Source organism: Callospermophilus lateralis, chromosome 15 (genome assembly GCF_048772815.1).
Source record: "Callospermophilus lateralis isolate mCalLat2 chromosome 15, mCalLat2.hap1, whole genome shotgun sequence".
In the NCBI taxonomy this organism is placed as follows: Eukaryota; Metazoa; Chordata; class Mammalia; order Rodentia; family Sciuridae; genus Callospermophilus; species Callospermophilus lateralis.
Genome location: NC_135319.1, coordinates 45,797,474 through 45,824,346, shown reverse-complemented (window position 1 = coordinate 45,824,346; position 26,873 = coordinate 45,797,474). Strand labels below are relative to the sequence as shown.

Sequence of the window (26,873 nt, the reverse complement as noted above, 5' to 3'; positions counted from 1 at the left end):
ATTCAAACTATTAACAAATATTCTTATTTTAACTCCTTAGAAAAAAATTACTTCTTAGGAAAAATTCCTACAAATTGAATTGCTGAGTCAATAAATACGAACTTCTTAAAAGTTTTTGACATAATACCAAACCTAGAAAGTCTATACTAATTTATTCCTATATTTGTAAGATATGTGCCTGCCCAATTCCTTAGCCCCTTATTGACACTAGACATCACCAATTTAAAAATTTATCTGTTGATCCAACAAATATGGCAAATGGAGTAAATAGATCTTTCAGCTTTAGCAGACTTGCTATCACAAAATAAATTTTTACAAAACCATTCTGAAAATATCCCCAAAGTCAAAATTTTAAGTTAAAAATTTTTCAGGTTGATTGTGTGATGAAAGAGACTTCAAACTAAAATAATGTTAAGTGCCTTTCACTATTTTCAAAAATTATATTTATCTGGATACTTGGCAAGGACTGTAAACACAGAAATACTATAAAATAGGAGTATACATAGAACTGATATTAATTCAAAGTTCCACTTTTGATATGAATATCTCTCCTGTGTGTGTGTGCACATGCACATGTGCACAAATGCATGTGTCCATTTTGGGGGAAAGAAGGGGGGTTATATTGGGGTTTGGGGGCCTCTTATATGTTACACTATGTAACACTCTACCAGTGAGCACTTTTTTGTTTTGTTTTGTTTGGGTTTTGAGACAGGGTCTCACTAAGTTACTGAGGCTGGCCTTGAATTTGTAATCCTCCTACCTCAGCCTCCCAAGATGCTGGGATTACAGGTGGGCACCACCATTCCTTGCTGCCATGAGTATTCTTCTATTATATATCATATATCAAAATCATTCTTTCTTTAATGCTTCTTTGCTAAATGATAGGGATTATATTGGCTATATTTGGAAATGGAATCACACTGAAAAATGCCTGACTCACCAATGACTAAAGAACCCTTTCAGCACCTTATTACAAATGTTACAAGACCCCTATCAACAACCTGCTTATTTGTGCTAAGGCCCTTACCGACTCCCCGGTCATCCACTGTAGGATTATCAATCCATCGCTGTGCTTGCTCGATTTTGCCCTCAAGGTGGACAGCTGCTTTGGCAGGTCTGCTGTTTGCCACAGCCCTGTTGGTTTTGGTCTGCAGGTTCTGAAGGGCCGTGGCCACCTGTTTGGCCAATGCTCGAGCCTCCGGGGAATCTCCTTTCCCCCTACAGAGAAAAGAACAGCCATTCTGTTAAAACAGACTGTTTACATTGAGATGACTTCGATGCTAATGAAAATGGTAATGAGACGACAAATTGCTAATGATTATTATTAACTTTGGTTGAAAATAGTGGCTTATTTGGATCTTAAATAAGAAATTATTAATTTAAATTCAAAATTTTTGTCCTGGTTAAGGCATTAATTGTGAGTTTGAGTCAATCTAACCCAACCAAGTTCAATCATTTGGTTACCTGAGCTCAATCAAAAACCAGTAGGTTACCTGCATACTCAGTCTGCCAATCCTGAAAACACTAGTTACTCGTGGAACTAGAAGTGCTTAGATAGCCATATTTGCTGATGTTGTAGTAGTAGCAGTAGTAATAGTAGTTCAAGTAGTTATAGTAGAACCAGCAGTACTATCTTTTGAGTCCTAATCCTGCAAGGTTACTGTTGCAATCACATTTCTTTTATTATCTTATCCTCACCACAACTCTATAAGATAAATACCAATATTATTTTTTAAAAAAAGAGACACAAAGTTAAAAAACTTGTCCTACTTACTTTGATGGAGTCAGTCAGGGTTCAAACATGGCTCTCTGACTTTAGAGTGCTCACTATTAAAATTACTATCTGTATTACCTTATGTCATTACTAATAATACCCAATGATTGAACTGAGTGGTTATTTAACTCAAAGACAACTAACCATTGTCAGTAAACCATTGACTTAATTGGTTCTCAAAGTATAGTATAATTAAAAGTCATCTGGAGGGCTGGGGATATTAGCTCATTGGTAGAGTGCTTACCTTGTATGCACTAAGGCCCTGGGTTCAATCCCCAGCACCCCCCAAAAAAGAGTCATCTGGGATCTAACTTTAAATACAGATAATGACCACCATCAAAAGAGATTCTGATTAAGTATGTCTGGTGATGGAGTCCACATTTTTAAACAACCTCAGATAATCCTTGGTCCATGCTGCAAAAACATCACATGGCCAACTTGTGGTAGGATCTGGAGCTAAAAATTTATTTTAAGTCTGGGCCATGATAGGTCAAAGCCAGAAAAAGAACCTCCAAATAAATAAAGACAGCACCCAGAGTTCAGCAGACTTAGAAGACACGATAGAGCTTCCAGGATACTAAGAGGTAGAAGGAGGGGCTTTTAGTTATCTAAAAAAATCTAATAAGGTATAGCCACAGTTCAAGCTGTTAGATTCTATTAGATACCTTTATATATTTTCAATAATCATCCACTTTTTTACTTGAGCTAGTTCTTTGCAACCAAGGAACCTCAACAGAGTATCAACACAAAAATTAAAAGACAACCACAAAATTATGTCACAATGAGCAATAACTACCTATTAAAACCTATTCCAAAGATTTCAGATTCTTACCAAGAAAATATAAAGAATTTGATTAATTTTACATATCAAGGGCTGGATATATAGCTCAATAATAGAGTGCTCACTATTAAAAGTACTATCTGCCTAACATGTGTGAGGCCTTGAATTCAATTCCCAGCAACAAAAACCCAACATTTTTTACATATCAGACTACTCAAGCATAGAAAAGTAACCTTAAGACTAATCTCACCTGTAAAAATATTAACCCATCTGCTTAAAAGATACTTTTTAAGAGTTCCTTTATAATTTTAAGATTTTATAGCCTTCCCCATGACAAAACTAGACAAAGAAGTTATTTGCCATGTTCTGATCATGGCTACTCCTATGCCTGGAGGTTATGTATATGTATGTTATAATAAGTATAATAATGGCACAAGTGACCACACATGAAGGTCTACTGTTACCACTCTACCATTAATTATCTCTTCATCACTCAGAAACATTAATGAGTGCCTACTATGTATATAGACTTGTATTAGCTCCCAAAATACAGTTTCTCCATTTGAGTATTTTAAAATCTAATAAATTATAAACAGTGGGCACAGTGATATGCACCTATAATTCCAGTGACTCAGATTGGGAGGTTGGGCTGAGGCAAGAGAGCAAGATTGAGGCCAGACTTAGTGAGACTTCTAATTTAGCAAGACTCAATATCAACTTAAAAACTAAAAAGGACTGGGCTGGGGCTATAGCTCAGTGGCAGAGAACTTGCTTGGCATGCGTGAGGCACTGGGTTCAATCCTCAGTACCATATAAAAATAAACAAAATAAAATAAAAGCATCGTGTCCATCTACAATTACAAAAAAAAATTTTAAATAATATAAAAAGGACTAAAGATAGAGAACGCCCCCGAGTTCAATCTCCAGTACAAAAAAAAAAAAACAAAACAAAACAAAGTAACACATTATTTTAATGAATTAACATTGAACAAAAGACCTTTGTGAACATTATATTTTAAAATTGGTAAATTGCCATTTTTCCTGACACACAATCAAGATTTGGGGCATAAGACAATGGTGTTCAAATGACTGACCTTGATATATAATCAAATTTGAGCTGTTATTCAAGTTGATCTCTGTCAACACAACCTCCTGCCTAAAGTATGTCTACAAACTTATTTTGTAGCACCAGGCAGGAGTTTGTTTTCTTAGCCAACAACTATCCTTTCAGTCAACATAAAACTTCAAAGAACTCTAAAGTATCTCTCACTAGGGGAAAAATATTAGGCATTATCTCATGGAAGGACAGAAAATTAAACATGCAGGTTAAATGAAAAGCAAAATATCCTCAGAGACTAGGGATGGAGGACTTAGGTAGAATAGAATTATTCTATGCATTATACCCTTCATTAGCATGTGTTGCAAACAGGAACATATTTATCAGAACAAAGGAAAGCCTCTTTTCCGTATAATCAAAGTAAGTACACAAAAGCCTATTTAAGAAAGGAATCTATGATAAGACGGTGTTAAAGGAACAATCACCCAGAAAAGGATCTTTAATAATTGCTACCTAAGAAATAACACTGTGGAGAAAGGAATCTTATGATTCTCCCCTTCTCCACATACACACATAAACACATGGGGGTTTTATTCATAGAAAGAATATGAATTATTTTCCTCATATATCTGAGAAACAGACATGTCATAAACATAATGTAGCAGGAATATCCTAGCTTAGAAATTAGAAAAACTTAACTTTAAAAAGGAGTTCTTGGGCTGGGGTTGTGGCTCAGTGGTAGAGCACTTGCCTAGCGAATTGAACTGGGTTCAATTCTCAGCACCACATTAATAAATATTTTTTTAAGGAGTTGTTGGCACATTAAAAGTATTACTTTAAAAACTATGTGATCGGTAATAAATTAATAAGCCTCATGTCACAGATACAATAAAGGTAATATCTGATCTGGCCAATACTACAGTGGAGGAGTATCATACATGCATTTAACCTATGGGGATTCAACTTACATGTTCATAGGGGAAAAGGAATAGGAAAGAGAGAAAGATATTAAAGGACAATTAAAAGGACTGAATACATACTGCCTTCGTAAATCTGCTAATTTAGAAGTCAGAGCAGATATTTCTCCAAGGGAACGCAGAATGTCATCTCTCTCTTTAGGATCATCACACAATTCTGCTATTTTCCGAGCTTCAGCCAAAGCCCCTCGGATCTGTTCTTCTCCTTCAGGTCCACCATTTGGATCTGCAAGCCAATTCTACAGACAGAAAGAGAGAATACTGCAGTCTACTCATGAACCACATTTAATTAACCTTAACAAAGCCATCAGAAAAAAAAAATCTAAATCCCATAGCACACCAGTAATTGTTTTCTAGAGTGATAATTATTATTGTTTTATAGAGGTGTTTGGCTTCATTCTAAGATCGAATCAATCTCTCATCTTTTTTTTTCCCCCCTTTGGGAGCTGGAACTCAAACCCAAGGCCTTGTGCATGCTAAGTATGTGCTTTACCCCTGAGCTATATCCCCAACCCCTCCTTCATCTTTCTAAAAACAACTTTGTTCCTATCGATTAGCATAAAATATCTTCATAAACCTTTATCTCATCCTTAATCAGAAACCTTTAAGTTTATCAAACATTTGTTTGTGAAATACTTGAAAATGATTTTATATAAGAGTAGATCTAGCATGTGTAAAGTACTGGATTCAATTCTCAGCACAACATATAAATAAATAAACAAACAAACAAATAAGTAAATAAAGGTGCATTGATAACTTAAAAAATGGTAGAATCAGAAAACTTTGACTCTTTACACTTCTGTGACGAAATATAGTTGAGAATTCTGAGAAAAGGAACAGTTTCAATGTACTATAATCTATAACAAGAATTAGGATTCTCTTGGTAGTCGGAGTGCTCACTTTTAACTAGTCAAAATATTCAAAATGAAGACCTTCATTTCAAACTATAGATAAACATTAGTGTAAACTGTGATGGTAGGGGATGTGTTAACATTGGTAACTGCTGGGAACAAGTCAGTCAGTCATCACTTAGGAACACCCATTATCTACCCACACTAAATGATGAGAGGCGTAGAGAGAAAGAAAAGGAAGAAGGGGAAAGAGCTTGGGGATATTTGTGGAATGCTTCTCTTTCTCTTTTATTTCCCACCCCTCCTGAAAATCATTACATTTACCTGAGCAGCATCAATCTTCTTTGCTATGCTCTGCTTTGAGTTTGTCATGGCTTCCAACTTTCGAGCTGCATTCTCCACCTTTGCTGTGAGCACATCTAGACCTTGAGATACCTGCTGGGCTTTCTGCATGGCCACTGGTGAAGCTCCTTGACCTCTATTCAGACAAAGATACTGTCATTGCACCTTCTCAAATACTTAATAACAAAATATTCCTTAACACCACAGTACATGCCATTTTTGTTAGCATGCTTGTCTTTTTTCATTTTCCCCAGTAATCTAGGATAACACAAGAAAACAGAGCTAAACAAAGCAAGATACCCAAACCATCTTTCTCTTTTGCTTTTAAAAATACACATGAGCTTTATGGAACTGCATAACCACTTTGAAGTCAGGCCAGCAAATTTTGATAATCATTATTCGCCTCTAGGTAGTGATTATATAACCAAATCTAAACTTCAGTGGGAAAATGTACTGGGGATCTCATTGCTATGGAGGACTTTGTTACCATAGTAATGTGTGCTTTAGAAATAAGTAGCCATTGAATTGTCTTATTTATGGGCAAGAATACACTGAGAAGGCAATACATACAAAGTAATTGAAAACGCATCACAATGACAAATTTAATCTGTTTGAATCCTAAATTTTGATGCCTCAGGGACTTAATGATGTTTAACCTCAATTGGCTTCAGTTTTTTTTCTTATAAAATAAAACTAATGTAAAATGAAAGAAAGCAATAATACAGTACTTGCCCTGCTTACTTAATAGAGTATCAAGCATCAAGATAATATACTTGAAAACACTTTGACAACAAAGCAATATAAATATCACAATCTACTATTATGACTGAATTATCATTTGTGTAACAAACCTAATGACCTATTGATGATCTGAATTACCTTAATCCATTTGTAGAAAAAAATTGTTAGAACTGAGCAGGGAAGTACATGGTGACAAGAAGTATATAATTTTCCTATAAAGTTCCTAAAGAACCATTTTCACTATTTTCCTCTCTCAGAAATGGTATGGTATTACTACAAAAAATAATGTGTTTGCAGAAACTTGTTCTCCTTTGTACATGTCTTTCTTTCTTCTTCTTCTTCTTTTTTTTTTTTTTTTGTGGGTTCAATCCCTAGTACCACAATCTAAGCGCTCTACCACTGAGCTACATCCCCAGCCCTGAAATTTATTTTCCTTAACAGACTTTCCCAGTCATAAAGGAAGATTTGCCATCTTTTTACAAGTTCAGATTTTTTTTAATTAACCCAGTTTGGTTAGCTCAGTCATAGGAGTGGCAACTTTATCATTCAGTAGAATGGCATGGTTCATCCTAATCTGAGCTTCTAACTTTAGAATGAACTCTAAAACATCTTTGCTTCCCTTAATAAAAATATGCACCTATCATTGAATTATCTACCCTCTTTTAAAAAAAACATCTGTTTTTTTTATACTTCAAGTATAAAAAAGTAATAAACTTGAAGTAATAAACTCCATAAATTCATTGCCACGTATATAAAAGGTATACACACACACATTCTCTCTCCATTTTCGTGGACTTGAAGACTTCTTTTACTTTCCAGAAGAATGAAGACTTAGGAAACATAATATTTATGATTTAATTTGCTATTTCCCCCTTCAAATTTAGTAATTCATGATGAGGAATCTTTGGCATGTGAATACAACTGCAAAAAAAGTAAAAATAAGTATAGGCTACATTAAAAATAAAAAGTTTGCCAAGTGTGGTGGCTCACACTTGTAATTTCACTGACTTGGGAGGCTGAAACAGAAGGATTCCAAATTCGAGGACGGCCTCAGCAATTTAGCAAGGTTCTAAGCAACTTAGCAAGACTCTGTCACAAAATAAAAATGAAAAAGTCTGGGGATGTGGCTCCGTGGTTAAAATGCCCCTGGATTCCAGTGCCAAAAAAAAAAAAAGTTAATTAAGGAAGACATTCGAGGCCAGCCTCAGCAACTTAGCAAGGTCCTATTTCAAATTAAAAAATTAAAAAGGGCTGAGAATATAGCTCATGGAAAAGCACTCTTGTTCCTGGTTTAAAAAAAAAAAAAAAAACAACTCATTAAGTCCCATGAGGATAAAATTATATTCTTATAATCTAGAAACTCTTCATGACCAGAAGAATATCAATGGAGGAAAAAAAAAAAAGGTCACTGTGTTTCAGTCATTAAAATGATAAATAGTTGAGTAGTTATGTTTAAGAAAGAACAACAGGAAGATAGCTTTCCAAGCTTTCCTCATGAAAGGATATTGTAGGCTCCACTGTGAAACAGGCCCAAAGCCACTCATCACTGTTCTAGCCTTTTTGCTATAAAGACTAATAGTTGATCCCATACAATTACCTCATTCTCTTGCTCATATTCATCTCTCTCAACACATACAATTGTGTATTTGAGAATTCCAAGTGAAAACTGTCTACCACACTGTGAAAAGGCTGTAAACCAAAGAGCCAGAAATGAGAAATTAAAAGAGCCAAGAATCTTGTCAAATTGCATTGGCATTTCTCTGAATGGGAACAAAACTTCTTTTTGTCCCTTCAGCAAAGTTAGTGCCATGCTCATGACAAGGGAGACTGCTTCTCAGCAGGAGAAAGGCTCCCTGAACTCAATGAGATCACATTTATTTAAGCTGTTTCTTCTCCTTGTCAAGATAGGGACACAATCTGAAGGCCCCAAGCTTCCAGGATGATGGTGAATCCACAAATCCCTGGAAACCATAGGAAAAATTGAATGGGAATGTTCATTAGCATCTTTTTAGGTAGGGATAAATGCTTTCATTGGATTATAAAAAGGGATCTTGGTCCCAAAAAGATTAAGAACTACTCCTTTAAGGGGCTGGGGTTGTGGCTCAGTGGTAGAGCGCTGGCCTAGCATGTGCGAGGCCCTGGGTTTGATCCTCAGCACTACATAAAAATAATAAAGATATTGTTGTGTCCAACTAAAAAATAAATAAATATTTTAAAAAAAGAATCACTCCTTTTTAGATGTGTATTCTTCAGGGTGACTACTTTGAAATCAAGTATAATGGAGCCCCTTTGTATGTGAATGATCTTAAGAGGTTTCACAACATTCTCAAAGCAAAATTAATTTTCATGTACATTAGTGTCTTGGAACACTTCTACTTTCTAAAAGCCCATAGCATAAAATTCCATAAAAATGAGGAACTTTTTGAACTTTAGTAATTACGTGGAAGAATTCCAAATAAATCCATATCATACTGATTTGTCTCAACAATAAATTATACATTTATTTGAGTTATGAGGGGGAAAGTTCCAAAAGTCAAGACTTACTGAGGGTTAAAGGTAGTTAAAAGAATTAAAAACCAAAAACTAGTGTGGAAATACAAACTCATAAAGAACCCAGAAATAGCTGGGCATGGTGACACATGCACACCAGTAATCCTAGGGATTTGGGAGGCTCTGGCAGGAGGATTGCAAGTGTGAGACCAGCCTCAACTTAGCAAGGCCCTAAGCAGTTCAGCAAGATCCTGTCTCAAAATGAAAAATAAAATGGGGGACTAGGGTTGTGGATTAGTAGTAGAGTGCTTGCCTAGCATGTGTGAGGCACTGGGTTTGACCCTCAGCACTACATAAAAGTAAGTAAATAAAATAAAGTTATTGTGTCCATTTATAAGTAAAAATTTAAAAAATTTTAAAAATAAATAAATAAACAAATAGGGCTGGGGATGTAGCTCAGTGGTAATGCACTCCTGGGTTCAATTCCTAGAACCCACTCTGCCAAAAAGAAAAAAAGAGCCCAGAAATTACCAGCTTAAAGGATGATCTATTTGATTTCTAAAATGATGTGAAATAATTTCAATGTTTTCACTCTTTATATTTCTTTCTACCCATCTTTCTTAATATATACCTAAACAAGCCAGACTTCAACAATGCCCCTTATTTTTCAAAAATCTGTGGCTACAAACTAAAAATCCAATTTCTATTTCTATTTCAATTATAGAATAAGTTACAACTTTATTAGGTATACACTTGCATATATTAAAAGTTTAGAAAAAGGAAAGTTCACCTCAATTTCAGAAAAACTAATATAATGAAATACCTGTTTTATCTACTAGCCAAAGATAACTCAGTAAAACTGGCACAGACTTGCTTTCTGTGTGAATTACTTACTACAAGTCTGTTAAGAGCAGAAAAACTTTACCTAGCTCGGAGGTCAGCCACTTGATCAGTCATCTGCCCTAGCATTTTGCAGGTTCCCAGGATCTCCCTGCGTTCCTTGCCTGCACAAAGTTCACCAACTTTTCCAGCTTCATCTAAGATCTGCCTGATGGCCTGTTCACCAGCATCCCCTAAAATAAAAAGATAGTTAATATTTGCATTGTAGACCCATTAAACACTTAGAGAGGATACTTTACACATCATTTCATTCCTGAAGGAATAGATGATTTTAAATGACAAGTGAACAGAAGACAATCCATCTGATAGCTAATAGCCAAGCGATGCCCTTACAGCTGAGGTTTCAACCACAGATACTGCTAAAATAGATACTTGGAACCATATCCATTTGGAGATACTAAGCAGCTTGTGGCAATAATGTGGATGATGAAAATAGGCCGTCCTAATTTAATAGTACTTAGCACCTCCAAACTCCATTAAGCTTTTCGCTCATTCAAATGTTAATCTAAAACTGAATAAATATTAGAGAGTACACAAAGCCAAACTCAATAACATACTTGGATCTTATCTTTATATAGTCAACTTCACTTTCCAATTTTTATTGACATTACTATTTAATCTACTTAATTAAAGTACTCTGTTGACATAAATGGAAGTTTACCCAATGGGAATTAGCAGAGAAGAGCTTTTATTCAAAATAATTACCTTTCCAATTTGGGGAATGGGTGAAAAAATAATTTTGCAAAGAATGCCTAGTTTTGCTTTGTTTATTCCTCCACAGTAGGAGGTGATATGGCTTATGCCCTTCATTCTTTTAAGGTCCAATAACGCTTCCACTAGTTAAAACTATCAGAAGATGAGCTATGTTCCAAATGTTATAGTAGTAATCTCAAGATTGCAAAATTCTGAAGGACTTATTCTATTCTTTTATTTGCTTCAATTTTAGATTTTTATTCTATGTATCAGAAAAGCATAAAACTAAAGGGTTACCTGGGGAGGCACTGGGGTCACGGAGCCAACCTTTGGCCTGGTTCAGTTTGGAGTCTATAGAGGCCAATGCTCTCTTCATGGCTTCAGTGTCCTTTTGAAGAGAAATCCCACAATTATTTTCTTTGCAATCACTGAGGTACCATAAAACAAAGGAGTAGTTACAGCACTAACATACAAAAGCTAAGGTAGTCCTACAATGGTCTTAATAATCTCATCACAACACAATTCTTATTGCTATCAAAATGCAGCATCTTGCATGCAAATCTTCAGTTAATTCTATTCTGTTTCCTTGTGTCTATTGCTAAAACTGTGAAAACTGGTAAAATTGCTCAAGCCAAAAGATGTTTAATGTCTTCAACAGAAAAAAGCTCTGTTGTCACATGCCTCATTATCAGCCTTTCTACTAGTCAACATTCACTACTGCAGCCTTGCCAGAGCCCTCCCCGCTTCAGGGAAGCCTCATTAGTATGTGGTGCCACAAATCACAATTCTTTTACATCTTGTTTTGAAATATACACCCAAACTGGATGATGTTTCACTTTAATTAATCTGAAAAACTTGGAATTACTGGTTGGAAAAAGATATTTAAAAAGTTAATGTAGCAGTTTTGTTTTAATTCTCAAAAAAAAAAAAAAAAAAACATTTAAAGTTATACAAGAAAAAAATTTTTTGCAGCTCTTCCTTACTACATCTCATCCTTAGTTTCTTTAAAATCCCTAATCTGGAAAAAGAGGCAACATATAATAAATGAGTCTTGATTGTTTACAAACAGGATTCATGATGATAAGCATAAAATCTCCCAGGATACAACTGGGAGACAACATATTAATTCCTCTAAAAATGTGAGTATTCATAAAATTTGTTTGAACAGAGAAAAATGCAGAGAACAGCACAATAAATACCCATGTACACATTCTCAGAATTGATAGGCTGGCCACCTCTTCAGGATCTATTTAACATCTCAAAAGAAAGTCTATCTCATTCTTGCTCCAAGGAATTGACTCCTATGGAGTCAATCCATCAAAGCACAGAGTTAACCTCTAAAATTCTAGCCAATGTCCTATTATCCTAACTTTCCTCTATTTCCAATCCTAAAGAACTGAGGTTCTTAGTGGTGTTATACCACCAATTTTCCACAAGGGGGCACGAGGAGCATTCCCACTTTCAATGTAAAGGAGACCAGCCCTAGCACAAATAAAAAGCACTGGCTGCATTCATAATCAGACTTAAAGTTAGCAGCCTGACCCCAGGTTTTTCACAGTCCCTATTCAAATGATGAGGCTCATAACGTTAGGATTCCCTCCTTCCCCATCTAAACAGATAGACTGTTCTGTTCTAACCTTATTTCTCAGCCACAGCACCAAAAAAGAGGTTAACTAAATTACTAAAAAAAGGACATAAAATATTTTTATTATCAAGTTACATGGGATTATGGTAGCTATCCATAAAATGTAGCATTGTGAGATTTGAAAATCCATTTGTAACTAGTACAAATAGACAGTTGTATTTCTGAGTGCTTTTATTTTAAGTGGTTTAAATATCTGTTCTTCTCTTTCACTTTGTTTCATATTAATTTGTACACCAAACCTTGCCTCCAAAAGTAATGCAACACTTAATTCCAAATTAGCAAGACCCAAAACAATATCTTCTTAAAAGAAAATCTCAGGTAACGCCTAACCTCAGGGAGACAGATAGCCTTCAGGGTTTAACACAAATTTTTAGGTATAATACACAAATTATTTAGGTACAGATTAAAACACAAACACACACGTACACAAGCTCTTACTTAGAAAGTATGTGAACACTCTGGAGAGGAGAAATTGTGTCAATGTAAAAATATTTAATTTAAAACCTGTTAATAGCATTTCCTTAACACATTTTCATTTTCAGTGAGAAAACCAATAGATACCAAGTATTACATTTCAAAACCTAAATTCAAAAGGGAGGGAAAGCCCTACATGTTAGATGTTGTTTTTGTCACTTTTCCCCTCAATTATTTCAATGAATCTCAAATTTAAATATAATTTGATTTTACAAATTAAGAAACAGGGAATCACTCGGGTTTGTTGGGCTTTGTCTTGTTTTGCTATAGTCCTGGGGATCAAAGCCAGAGCCTTAAGCATGCTAGGCAAACACTCTACCACTAAACTACAGCCCCAATCCTTGTTTTATTTTGCAACAAGGTGTCACTAAGTTGCCCGGGCCAGCCTTGAACCCACCATCCTCTTGCCTTATCCTCCCAAACAGCAGGGATTACAGATGTATCCCACCATACCCAGCCATCTCTGGCTTGTTCACTCCAGATTTCAATTCTTTTATTTCAGATAAAACTTGAGAATTTTTTTCTTTTACCAAAGAGAGTTGCCAATGATGTCATTAAGCTTCTACAACAGTCGCAAATCTCTTTTTTCAACTTTGGCTTTGGTTAATACTGCCCAGAAAATAAAATGTAGACATCAAATTCATAATCCTCACTAACATAAATAGCTGCTTTTATCCTCCAATGCTCCAAAATGTTTTGAAACACAATGGAAAAATAAGCTTTGCTGTATTCAGCATCCTCAAAAATCATTTCTTTTTTCTCCCCAATAAAGCTCAAAAGGCTTCTATACTACCAGAAAAAAAAAAAAAAAAAGAATATGATTCTCAGGAATTGAGTAATTTACTCCTGAATAGTAGATCTCACACCACCAAGAAGTTAAAATTAAGAGATACTCTTTTTCCCTAAATAAAAACAAGGGAAGTTTTGAAATTAAGCCACATTTTACAACTGGGAATTTCAACTAGTTAGCAGGTTTTCCTTTGCTCTTGTTTTTGTTTTCCTTCTGTGCTGGGGATTAAATATCCCAAGCCTTTTTTTATTTTTTACTTTTGAGACAGGGTCTCAGTAAATTGCTGAGAGTCTTATTAAATTGCCCTTGAATTTACAATCTTCCTGCCTCGATCTCCTCAGTAGCCTCTGCACCTGACAGTTACCAGTTTTTAATAATGAATTTTAGACCATTTTGGAGGTTTAAAACTTATCATTGAAAAGGCCACATTAAATTCTTTCTGGAAGGTTATAAACAATAATTTAAACACAATGCAGTGCAATGTCGCATCTATTAAAAACAAGTGTTTATGGGAACAAATATTTTGGTCTCCTAAGAATCTCATATTTCTTTTGCAGGACAGATGAAACGGATAAAATTCTGTCATAAGAAATATAAGTATACTAACTTTAGGATATAATATAAACAAATTCACCAAACACTAAGCATTAGAACTCAATTTGCAGATATATTTATAAAAGATAAAATAATTATAATCTTGTAGTCAACCATGCTATGTGCCCTGAGCACGTTGTTAAACTCTGTCACATAAGTCTAAGTACCCAGAGTACAATCTAAGTATGAAATAGAAGGAAAAAAATACAACAATCTTTTGAGAACTCTTCTCTATAAAAATTCAAATTTAGGAAAAAAGTCTCCACCAATCTTCTATCTGTTTTTTATTTGTTTTGTTTATTGTTTTTTTCAAAGAGTGAGAGTAAAAAAAGACCAGATCTAGTCATGCAGCTTTGGGACAGCTGGCAGGTAGTATTCTGCCCTCCTCCATAACCCCTTTTATTATAAAAATCTTATCAGATCAAGTTCTAAATGAAAAAATGCAGCCTTGGCACTGCCCCCACAAACCAAAAGATGGAAGGTCATCCTAAGAGAATGCTGATTTACATGATTTTCCAGGAACTGAAACACTCCTAAAATTCAATATATGTTTAGGCCTCAAAAATACCTATGAATAATACTGAGATCCCCTATACAGGATCAAGAAGAGCTATCATTAGGAAAGTGATGTCCTGCAATCCCAGGAATTTAAAATTGGAAATTTTATTTTTATTTATTTTTTTTTTTTAAAGAGAGAGTGGAGAGAGAGAGAATTTTTTTAATATTTATTTTTTTTAGTTTTTCGGCAGGCACAACATCTTTGTTTGTATGTGGTGCTGAGGATCGAACCCGGGCCACACGCATGCCAGGCAAGCGCGCTACCGCTTGAGCCACATCCCCAGCCCCATGGAAATTTTAAATATGGGGAATAAGGACCTCTCTATATCACTCCCCAAGCTGCTTTTCCCTTCTTTCACTAACACCTCCCTTCCCACCACATTCCATTTCTGATAACATTTTCACTATCATAACTTATCTAGTCCTGAGACTTCAGGCAAGTTATCTTCTCAGGACCTCAGTTCCTCGTTTCTCATCTCTACGAATACCTTCCCAGCTCTAAAAATCTAGGCCACCTATGAGTACACAACCAGATGAATCAGCTAGCTGAAGATAACAGATCAGAAAGGAAACATAAACTCCTTTGACATTTTGGGGGATTTTCTCCTTATTGGGTGAGGGGAAAGAATAACACATCATAAATACCTGAATTAACTATTTATCCTGAACAGAAAAATCTTTCATTCTATTAGCTGCTAAAACAAAACACTAAAACACTCTTTAAAAGTTCATATACAACCTCTTTTTAAAAATAATCAAATAGGGGCAGGGGCTGTAGCTCAGTGGTACAGCATTTGCCTAGCATGTGTGAGGCACTGGGTTCAATCCTCAGTACCACATAAAAATAAATAAAATAAAGGCATTTTTAAAAAGTTGTATCTGTTTAAAGAAAAGGAAAAATAAAATTAAAAAAAAAATAAAATCCTTAAATCTCAACGGTTTGCAGTAAGGGATAGTATTACAGGATGGCATGTTCTAACCAATATTTCCTTCTTTGGTAAAGTATATGCAGGACCTCTGAGTCAATCACTACTTTTACTCATCACCAGTTTAGGACCATAGTGGGAGGAAACTCCCCACAACTCATTTTGAATAACCATATTTAATGACTCAAGTTATCTTAGCAGTGAAATGCTTTTCAAAGTTTTGTCTCATTTTTTCTTAATTTCCAACATGCAACAAAATACAAGTACTATTAATACAAAAAAAATTGAGTATTAAATTTATAAAGAGTAGTATTAGAATTATGTTTAACTTAAATTCTTTTGGCTCATAATGTATTCCTAAGAAAAAATATTAACTTGACTTTCAATGATCACTATGATTGTTGATTTAAGAAAGGGACACTTTTTATTTTTAACAGAAATAGTGTTTAAAGTCAAAGATCCTTTTAAATTTGTAAATCTGCAATTTGAATATAGGTATAAAATGTCAAATAGCCATTGCATTGCCTCTTCAAAACCTGAACTTAATTGGCAAGACGCACTTTTTATCAAGAATTCATTCCACTTACTTTCTTCCCCCATTTTTCTAGAGGAACCATCACTTTCCAGAAGAATACTGCACCAATGGGGAAGCATGAAACAAGTATGGTAAGACAAAGTTAATTATATATTAGTAGGGCCAAGAGGAGGCGAAAGACACTGTATGCATTGAACAGAATGGGAACTCAGTGATAACAGACACAGGTCTGATTAATTCACTGCTTACAGTTGAGCAATGAAAGATGCATAACCCTAATAAACAGAAAAACAGCCCAAATCCTAGTTACCAATGTCAGTTTTAAGGTAATTTTTTTTTCCTAAATATTCTTGTAACTAATAAAAATTATTTTTTAGGGAATGAGCAGAGGTAAGAGTGGATGGGGACAGGTTTGGGAGGAAGAGTTGTCTTGTATCTCTTTTTACAGTATTTTTATTTTTTTGAACCAGTTAAATGTATAACAAAAGTAAACAGGTTTAAAAATTTCTTGTTCATTCTGATGTCATGTATTTGAGCTTCTTTTTGCTTGAACTCACTGATTTTACTTTCTTTCACTCCTGATAAAGTTAGTTTTGCAGCATCCTAGCCAACTTACTTTCTCCTAGATGAACATAAAACTGGGACAGCTTTAAGACCACACATCGTGAGGAACAGGTCTATTCCTTATATATCCTCCCAAGTCCTGAAAAACTCAATGGAAGTTGTTTTGTTTTGTTTTGTTAAAGATGTAGCACTGGATCACAGTACAAAATAAAGCTGAGCACTTATTCACTTACTCATATTTAGCACTTATTCACTAAATGATGAATGACTTTCCTCTCAAAAATAGAGAAACATTAAAATTAAATGCCTGTTCCTCCTTACTACTTTCTCATCCACTAAAAGCAAAGGAAAGAGATTAGTTTAGGGGAACATGAAGTCAGAAAATTATGGCTGATTCACAACTTAGACAGTTCACATAGTAAGCCATGGACTGAAGTTAGGAAAACCACTAAGTATACATAGTTTGCTTCTTTTGTCCTTTGGATTTTGACAAATCAAAGGATTATTATGCAGGACAGGTGCCTCATCTAAGCTATCTATCCTACTCATTTTCATTTTGACTTAAAAGTTCCAATTACACAACTCCAAAAGCAAAATTTCAGAGCCCATCAAGAAGACTTTTGGGAGAGGCACATACAGAGATGGCATCAGCTGGAAGTATCCTTTCCTTAGAGCAGGGTCTACATACAGGTAACTCAAAGGTTACCCAGCTACCTGGGAAAAACTGCTTCACGTGAAGTCAGTGGGAATGACCAGGCAAAACAAGTCCTAAGGATCCTGCTGAAAACAAATTTTAAAAAGCACCTACCAAATATAGAAATCCTGATGGCCCATAGCAATGTGTTTCCTTTTGTTTCTCCCCAAAGAAATAGCTCAATATGAGCAGAGTCAAACAGTATGTGCAGCACAGCCAGAGTCCCATATTAAATCACATTCTAACGCATAGTCAAGCACAGTGTTACACACCGGCATACAGAATACAGGCACAGCACACAGCACAAGAAAACCCCACAGACATGCTTTTTCTGTTTTTAAGCAAAAAAGAAACTAAAGGGCAAGAGAAAGCTTACCTTCTAAACGTGAGAAAAAGAATAAAACAAACAAGAGAACAACAACAAAAAAGATGCATAAAGAAGTCACAACAGGGAAGTAAAAGTCAAGTATGCAAAAGCAAAATTAAATCAATATCAAAGATTTAAAATGATTTTACCATGTAAATTTAAAATATAATCTTAGAACCAGTTGAAGAACTGCACATCAATGAGAAAATGCCTGTTAAACAAATACATAATTGAAGTAAACTAATTTAATATCCATTGTTAAATTACCTTTCTGGGTAAAAGAGAAAGGGCTGGTGGTTTTTAGGTCCCTGCTTTGACCCTAACCTTTTATGTGTCCTGGAGGAAAAACATATATATCTCTACTAAACAACCAACAAATATCAAACTATAAAATCCCCTCTTTAGTCAGCTACCAGCCTGCTGGGTGACCCTGGAGACATTTGGGTCTAGATCCTAGAGCAAGCAGTATATTCCCCAAATTGCCTGCATCTTGGGCTCCTAAGTATAAACACAAATGTCTCTGCTCTTCCAGACGTGGAAGCTTTGTTCATAGTCACTACATAGGAAAAAGTGGAACAGAGTGGCAGTAACACAAAACCACCACTGACAGACTCTAAAAGAAATCCACCAATCCCCTTAAACCCAAGAAGAGGTTCTAGACAGGGTGAAAGGGACTTCACAAACTAACTGACAAATGTAAAGACAAATATTTTAAATAAAATTTCCTTAGAGAAAAGGGAATAATGAAGAGACACATGTACAAATGCTAAGATGTTCCTCTGTATATTCCTCTGAATCAAAGGTTGGGTAAAGGAAATTTTTCCATAAAGTTTAAAATTATAGGCATATTCTGTGTCTTTCTTAGTCACCTGGCTACAATCACCCACATACAAGGTAGAGATCCCACCCAGGGGACTATACATTCCTCATCAGCCAACCTGAAAGAAAGGCTACCCACCTCAGCCTTCAACCAATATTCATTCCATATGACTGTTTATTTATTCTACCTTGGAACAAAGAAATTTGCAAAGGTAGCAAGTAACACATGAAACAATAGTAAAGAAGAAATTACATTCACAATACCGAAGTACTCTTATGCTATACACAATTACAAGATAAAATCTGCAACAGGTAACAATCAAAATCACCTAGGAAGGGAGAATTCAGGATTTTGCTTATTTCTCCTCCAATAACACTTACTTTGCTGGCCCAGGCATCTTCATCCCAAGAAGTGAGTTGTAATACACGGATGATCTCATTAATTTCAGCACTCATCTTTTCTACAGTAAAATTGCGATTTTTCAAAGCTTCTTCTATTCCTTGGTTTTTTGAATTTTTAGTTGTTACAAAAATCTTCATAGCTATAAAAATAAACAAAAGATCAGCAACTGAAGTTGGAATTAAATCTTGTTATGTGACAATATTCATACAAGATGTTCTACACTTTGAACACATATTTTGAATTTCTAAAGTCTTAGAAATATACAAAAACAAACACTACAAATCTGCCAATAAAGTTCCAATGTTACAACTTTCATTGCAAAGAAATCTAAAGGTACAAAACATTACCACTACATGATTAGGGAACTAATTAACATGCATATACTGATGAGTTAGAATCATAAAATATCTAATATTCTTAATATCCTTCTAAATAAGCTATTATCCTGCACCCTAAAACTGGTTCCACCCACGGCAAACCTAATAGGACAGGATGAAAATCATCAATAATACTATGGAGTATCCTGCTGCCTCCAATCTCAACAGAAGACCCCAAAGAATCAATTTATCTTCTGGGACTTCTCTCACTATGGAGCAGGGACTTTCTAACTCCCAGAAGTAAAATAGAAAAAATTAAGAATGATAATAAGGAGTATTAGAGAAAGAATATCTTCCCATCAAATTATTAAAAATTTCATAAGCAAAGATCAATTAACACTTTATTGAGTTACACAGATTAGAAAGAAACCATCTTCCAATGCACATAGAACACATGGCCTCAAAACATATTCCTAGAGCTAGGGCGATCACTCAGTGGTAGAGTACTTGCGTCGCAGAGGCAAGGCCCTGGATTCAATCTTTCCCCAAGTCCCCTCCTTTTGTGTGTGTGTGTGTGTGTGGTACTGGGGTTTGAACCCAGGACCTTGTTCATACAAAGCACATACTCTACCCACTGAGCTGCATCCCCAACCCTCCTGGATTCAATCCCTAACAAAATATGCATGCTCACACAACACAAACCACCACCACCACCACCCCACAAATACTTTCCACATAGGATCCTATCTACAAATTTTTGTTTTGTAGTGCACGTAAGAGCATGTTGAACTCTAGTATTCATATCTCCTTTTTTAGCTTCTATCTAAAACATCAGAGCAGGTAACTAGGGTCACAGTGATATGCCTCATAACATTTTTTTTTTTTAAAGAAAGAGTGAGAGAGAGTGACAGATTTGGAGAGAGAGAGAGAGAGAGAGAGTTTTAATATTTATTTATTTTTTTTAGTATTTGGCGGACACAACATCTTTGTCTGTATGTGGTGCTGAGGATCGAACCCGGGCCACACGCATGCCAGGCGAGCGTGCTACCGCTTGAGCCACATCCCCAGCCCTGCCTCATAACATTTTAAAAATGAAGCTGACCTCTGAGAACTAAACTAATTAACTAACAATCAGATTAAGATGATTATGTAAACCAAGCATGGCTGGACACAGTGGTACACCCATGTAATCCCAGTCACTCTGGAGCCTGAAGCAGGAGAATCATGAGTTCAAAGCCAGCCTCAGCAACTTAGCAAGGCCCTAAGCAACTCAGTGAGACCCTGTCTCTAAATTTTAAAAAAAGGGGGGAGGGGAGTGGGTGGGCTGGGGTTGTGGTTCAGTGGTTAAGCGCTCTGGGTTCAATCCCCGATACCAAAAAATAAATAAATAAAAGAAGGACTGGCACATACTAAACACTCAGTAAGTACAAATCCCTTTTGCTAGGTGATAAAGCAGCCATCATATGTTTGCATTTTGGGGCTATGCTCAAAGTGAAACTGGTCCCAGCTGGTGGCCAAAGAGCTGATCTATTCACAGTACAGAAAACAGTTAAATATCTTTTTAGGAAAATTGTGCTAACACTGAAAAGGGCTCTGAGTTCATTTCTTTATTATACAGTGCTCTATACAGCCATTCTAGTTTCTAATTATTTTTCTATAACACAAGTAAAGGTGTGAAAAAATCAATGTCCATGATTACAGGAGATTCCACCTCTCAAGGAAAAGGTCCTGTTTTAGGAGTTTTAGGAGAACAGACTAGGCCACAGAAAGGTCAAGTTCAAACAAAGTACAGGAGAAGGAGAGCATTTGAGATGAATTCTCTTTTTTAGCATCATGCACCATCATGTAACACCCAATCAATCAGATCTCACTTTTACCCAAGCTAAAGGACATCAAAGGAAGCAGGGGGAAAAAAAATGAACTTCAGAGTTCAGAACATACTAACATTTATTTTCCTTACAAACTAAAGTGCAAGCAGGAAATACCTGAAATAAGAACTGGAAGCAACTCTTTCACAGTGTTCATTGAGTTCACCAACATTACTCGGTGCTCCTGGTGAGTCAACTCCTGCTGTCTCTCATCAATCATCTTGGCCATCTTAGTCATTCCTGGGGCACAAGGAAGAAATTTTGCAGGATGAGTAGTAAAACAAGCATGGATTTGGCTCTCTAAGCCTAAATCCATTATGAATTACTATCAAAGTCCAAACCACTAATCACTGAACCCTAGCATTTATGCAAGTTTATTCCTTTTAATGAAAGTAATTTATTATATGAAAACTCTAAATACAATATAATTTTCATGTTTGACAAAAATATACTCACAAATATTAGAAACAGAAACAAATTAATACCTATTTGAAAAAAAAAATGGACAAGTGGGATAAAAATATTTTACCAGATTACTACACATACAGGTATCACACCATATATCTGGCCACCATGATGTGCTATGTAAGAATCCCATGTGAGCCTAGTGCTGAATACAGTGACTAAAAAAGTTCTAAGAATTTCAGTGGTGTGTTTTGTCTTCATCTTCATATATATATTTTTTTACTTTCCAATTTGTCCAAAATAAGCATATACTACTTTTTTATTTTTTAATAAGTTTTTAGTTGTAGATGGAAACTTTATTTTATTTGTTCATTTTTATGTGGTGCTAAGGATCGAAACCATTGCCTCACACATACTAGGCAAGCACTCTACCACTGAGCCACAACCCCAGCATATACCACTTTTATAATTAGAAACAAATAGAAATATTATAAAAATAATCACAGTTATGACAGTGCTTGAAAGCATCTGGTGTTTTGCAATCAGTCTGCTAGAACTTTTGGTTATTATTCAAAGGTGCTATGTGAGTTTCTAAAGCTTTGATTTTCAAATTGCTCCTAGGACTTCAGGGGTGCTTTACTTCTGAGCTACATCTCCAGTCCTTTTTATTTTTATTTTGAGATAGGGTCTAGTAAGGTGCTGAGGCTGGCCTTGAACTTTCAGTCCTCCTGTCTCAGTCTCCCAAATGACTGGGATTATGCCAGGCTACTCCGAGGATTTCTTAAATTGTCTCACAGACCATCCAAAAAGAAGCAGGAAGGTGGGGCTGCCTCTTTTTCTTCCATAATAGTTTCCTTTTGTCTGTTATGCATAAAATTCCACTTGAGGAAATAGAAAAATTTTACAGTATAAGAAAGTTTAGAATACAGCTCTGAAGCAAAAAAAAAAACACATTTCCAGATGATCTTCTTATATTTCATTAAAGTGACTACGTGACTATAATGGCCAGCATGGTGGCTCATGCCTATAATCCCAGTGGCTCGGGAGGCTGAGGCAGGAGGATTGTGATTTCAAAGCCAGCCTCAGTAAAAGCGAGGCACTGAACAACTCAGTGAGACCCTAAATAAAATAAAATATAAAATAGGGCTGGAGAATATTGCCCCTGAGTTCGATCCCTGGAACCCCCACCCCCCCAAAAAATGATTATACTGGAACCTAAAATACTGTAAGTATCAGGGCATGGTGGCACATGCCTATAATCAGGAGGCTAAGGCAGGAGGATCATAAATTCAAAGCCAGCTTGAGCAACTTATCGAGACTCTTGTCTCAAAATAAAAAAATTAAAAGAGTCAGGCATAGTGGCACATCCCTATAATCCAGGTGACTTTGGAGGTAAAGGCAGGAGAATCACAAATTCAAGACCAGCCTCCACAACATAACAAGATCAGTTTCAAACAACAACAACCAAAAAAAAACTTAGTGTGGTGGCATAGGCCTGTAATCCCAGTGACTCAGGAGTCAGGAAGATCGCAAGTTTAAAGCTGGCCCTAAGCAACTCATTGACAACCTTTCTCAAATAAAAAATAAAGATCTGGGGATGTTGCCCAGTGGTAGAACATCTGTGGATTCAATCCCCAGTACATCAATCATTAACATTTAATAATAGGACTACAGAAATAGCTCTGTGGTATAGCATATTCCAGTTCTTGGTTCAATCCCTAGTACAGAAGGAAAAAATACTGTTTGCAAAATCCAACATTTTACATAAAACAGAAGAATTTTATAAGGTGATAAATATCAAGTTTATCATTTCTTCTTTAATGATTCTCAAGGTCATGTTACCTGTCTGTAACATCAAAAGCTGGTATCTATTTGTGTATTTTGAATATTAAATACTCAGATGCTTAAACAATCATTTCAAAATGAGATTTAACCACACAACTCTTCTCTCCTAGATCTGATTATATTTAGGCAGCCTTGGGCTAGGGCATTAATCCACAATAGTAGGCAGGCTAATTAGCAAGTTAAGAGGTCAGAAAAAGCTAAAAGCCAGCTGGCTGACAGTGAAGGAATGCTGTGTAATGTGAAATGAAGAGGTCAGGATACAGGGTGACCCTCAGCATTACAGTAATAAAAAAGTATTTTCTACGTTCTCCAGCAACATTTGCAATGTTGGTTTAATTTATTCCACAGGGCCAGAATTTGTAGAAAGCAGATTCAGATTTCACAGACAAAGACATCTCCTCAGCAGAAGCTCCATCAACAGAACAGACACACCTGAAAGCCCAGTGCATGATCACCTATCTTCTGCAAAAAGACAAGTATCCTTTCCTCATGATCCAACATGGACAACCCACAAACACACAAAAAAAATTATTATAAAAACTCAATATGACTAACCTGGCCCAAGATTCTTTGTATAAGTGACCAAATCTTCCATAGTCTCCACGACCTCTGCCACTGTAAGATATTCCAAAATTCCTTTGCAAACTCGGATAATTTTACGAACCTGAAAACATATTTCAGAGTATTCAGTCAAGTGAGAGAATTATACATAGAAAACATGGTAATGCGAATGTGTAGCCACTAAACAATTATCAGTGTTCCATTATTATCTGTAAAACTAATTTATTTTTCTGGGAGAATCAGCATGGCCTCAGATTGCCTACCTCAGCCTCATCGAAGGTAAGGAGTAGATCTGATGTGCCAGAGAGGATGCCCCTTGACCCATCAATTAGATAATCTCGAGCAGGCACTGAGTAAGGGTCGGACTGAAGCATCTGGGCTGCTTGGACAAGCTTGGTGCAAGCATTCTCAACCCTGGGAGAAAGAAGATGGGTTAACTGGCAGAACCAAGCAGAAGACTATCATGAAGAATTTAAATATATGTAAATTCACATTTTTTTTCTACATGAAAAATATCCCAAAACCAACTGATAATCTGACTAGGTTTCTAGATTATTTGCAGTTAATGGGAGAACACTCGTTCATTCATTCTTTCATTCAGTGCACCAAATCTTTGTTTTTTCTTGGCAACAAAAAAATGTTGAGAACACATGTAGGACCTTTTACATTATGTTGTTATCTCTCTGTAACTCCTTGTTTATTTACTCCTTCCTCTCCATTCTATACATACTGCCATCAAAAGGCACTGCATAAAGAACTGAAATCCTTGATAGTATTTTCAGATTTAACAGGATACAAATTTTTCACTCATGAGCTAAACAAACTTGACAAATCCATTGGCCCACTTACAAACAGCCTATAAAACTACATTGTTGGGGCTGGGGATGTGGCTCAAGCGGTAGCGCGCTCGCCTGGTATTCGATCCTCAGCACCACATACAAATAAAGATGTTGTGTCCGCCGAAAACTAAAAAAATAAAAATAAATAAATAAATAAACTACGTTGTTAAAAAGATCAGTAAACCAGTTATTAATAGCAATATAGTTTAATACAGACCACAAGATCAGCCAAGGGTTTGAATGGTGGGTTAGGGTGGGGTAAATTAATTTAAAAGAAGAATCCAAAATGCAAAAAAAAAGTATTTCTCCTGGATCCTCCTGCACTACTGAAATGTACTCATTCATTCAATTAACCATCCATACAGAGAGCCTAACAGATCCTCTAATCTCATATTCAATGTACCCACAGTTATCACTGAGTAACTTATAAAGATAAGGAACAAATTGCTTAAAGTTAAAATCCTTAGCCAAAATTACACATTCTCATTTGAAAACACAATAAATGTCACATGCAAAAAAAAAAAAAAAAAAAATACTACCACACAAGGTAATTTTGAGGTTATTTTGATGGCACAAATATTGGTGCCATAAGATAGTAACTAACAAATATCAGTGAAGAACAAGATTTATTTGATATGGCTTTTGGTCAGTCTCAAGGGACTGAGTACTTTGTTATTATTATTTTTTTTAGTTGCAGATGGGCAAAATACCTTTATTTTATTTATTTATGTAGTGCTGAGGATCAAACACAGTGTACCACACATGCGAGACAAGTGCTCTACCACTGAGCTACACCCCCAGCTAATATTATTTTTAATTTTTAAATTAAAATTTTGGTTTAATTTTAAATTGTGCAATATGTATATTCAGATATATTACACAAACATATACAAATTTAAAACTAAAAGGGCATACGGTGAAAAATCTTCCCTCCTTTATCTATCTTCTAAACACTCAAAGTCAATTCCACTTGCAACCAATGTTGAGTTTCCTTCAATGCTGCATTTCCTCTGTATGTCTTCATAAGACATTTTTGGTATATGAAAACATTTTCCCTTTTTACACAAATAGGATCACACTAAGCACACTCTGCTTTCTGTTTTTTTTTACTTGGAAATGTTCTATTAAAAGTACATAAAGAGTTGCTTCATTCTTTTATACAGCTACATAATAGTTCATAATTTATTAGCCTGCCTCAATGAATCATCTTGGATACTCATCATTTTACCCTATATTATCTGTAGGGTACATTCTAGAAATGGAATTGCTAAGTCAAAGGTACTGTCTCACCAATTAAGTGTATAATCAAACTTTTAGATCTTCACTAGTGATACACAAAGATTGGATCCCAATATAGTTTGTGTATTTGTTTCAATTAAAGGGAAAATCGCATAACATAAAACCATTCAAATAATCATCTTAATGGTACAACTCAATAGCATTTAGTACTCACAATGTTGTTCAATTACCACCTCTCTCTGGCACCAAAATGCTTTATCATCTCAGTAAATACCAAGCACTCATTAAGTAATCATTCCCCATTTCCCCCTTTCCCCATCCCTTGATAATCACTAATCTGCTTTCCATCTCTGTGGATTTGCTTATACATTTATAAAAGAATTCATATACCATGTAACCTTTATTGTCTATTTTCTCTTATATAGCCTAATGTTTTCAAGCTTCATCCAAGTTGTAGCTTTTATCAGTACCTCATTTCTTTTTTTTTTATTGGTTCTTTTTAGTTATACATACATTAGGGTTGTTTTTTGAGAGAGAGAGAGAGAGAATTTTTTAACATTTATTTTTTAGTTTTCGGTGGACACAACATCTTTATTTTATTTTTATGTGGTGCTGAGGATCGAACCCAGTGCCCCGCGCATGCCAGGCAAGCGTGTTACCGCTTGAGCCACATCCCCAGCCCAATACATTAGGATTTTGACACAATTATAAAGCATAGGATACAATTTACTCTAATTCAGTCTCCAATATTTGTCTTTTCTCTTCCCTCCTTTCCCTCTATTTCCCTTCCCTGTACTCTACTGATCTTTCTGCTATATACTCTT

General features: G+C 35.5%; 1 protein-coding gene across 4 annotated transcripts in view; it reads right to left on the bottom strand.

Moving 5' to 3' along the window:
- The window catches only part of Vcl (vinculin), a 111,266-nt gene that overhangs the window by 24,479 nt on the left and 59,914 nt on the right, over positions 1–26,873 (bottom strand). For 2 of the 4 annotated variants that reach the window (XM_076835287.1, XM_076835289.1), the window contains exons 3-11: positions 24,235–24,385; positions 23,966–24,074; positions 21,278–21,400; positions 18,954–19,114; positions 10,904–10,994; positions 9,939–10,086; positions 5,765–5,918; positions 4,653–4,828; positions 1,028–1,218 (exon numbers count right to left, since the gene is read on the bottom strand). In XM_076835287.1, the coding sequence (XP_076691402.1) occupies positions 1,028–1,218; positions 4,653–4,828; positions 5,765–5,918; positions 9,939–10,086; positions 10,904–10,994; positions 18,954–19,114; positions 21,278–21,400; positions 23,966–24,074; positions 24,235–24,385 (1,304 nt within the window). Of the gene's footprint in view, positions 1–1,027; positions 1,219–4,652; positions 4,829–5,764; positions 5,919–9,938; positions 10,087–10,903; positions 11,000–18,953; positions 19,115–21,277; positions 21,401–23,965; positions 24,075–24,234; positions 24,386–26,873 lie in introns of all 4 variants that reach the window. The other 2 variants (XM_076835286.1, XM_076835288.1) reach the window with 1 other exon arrangement.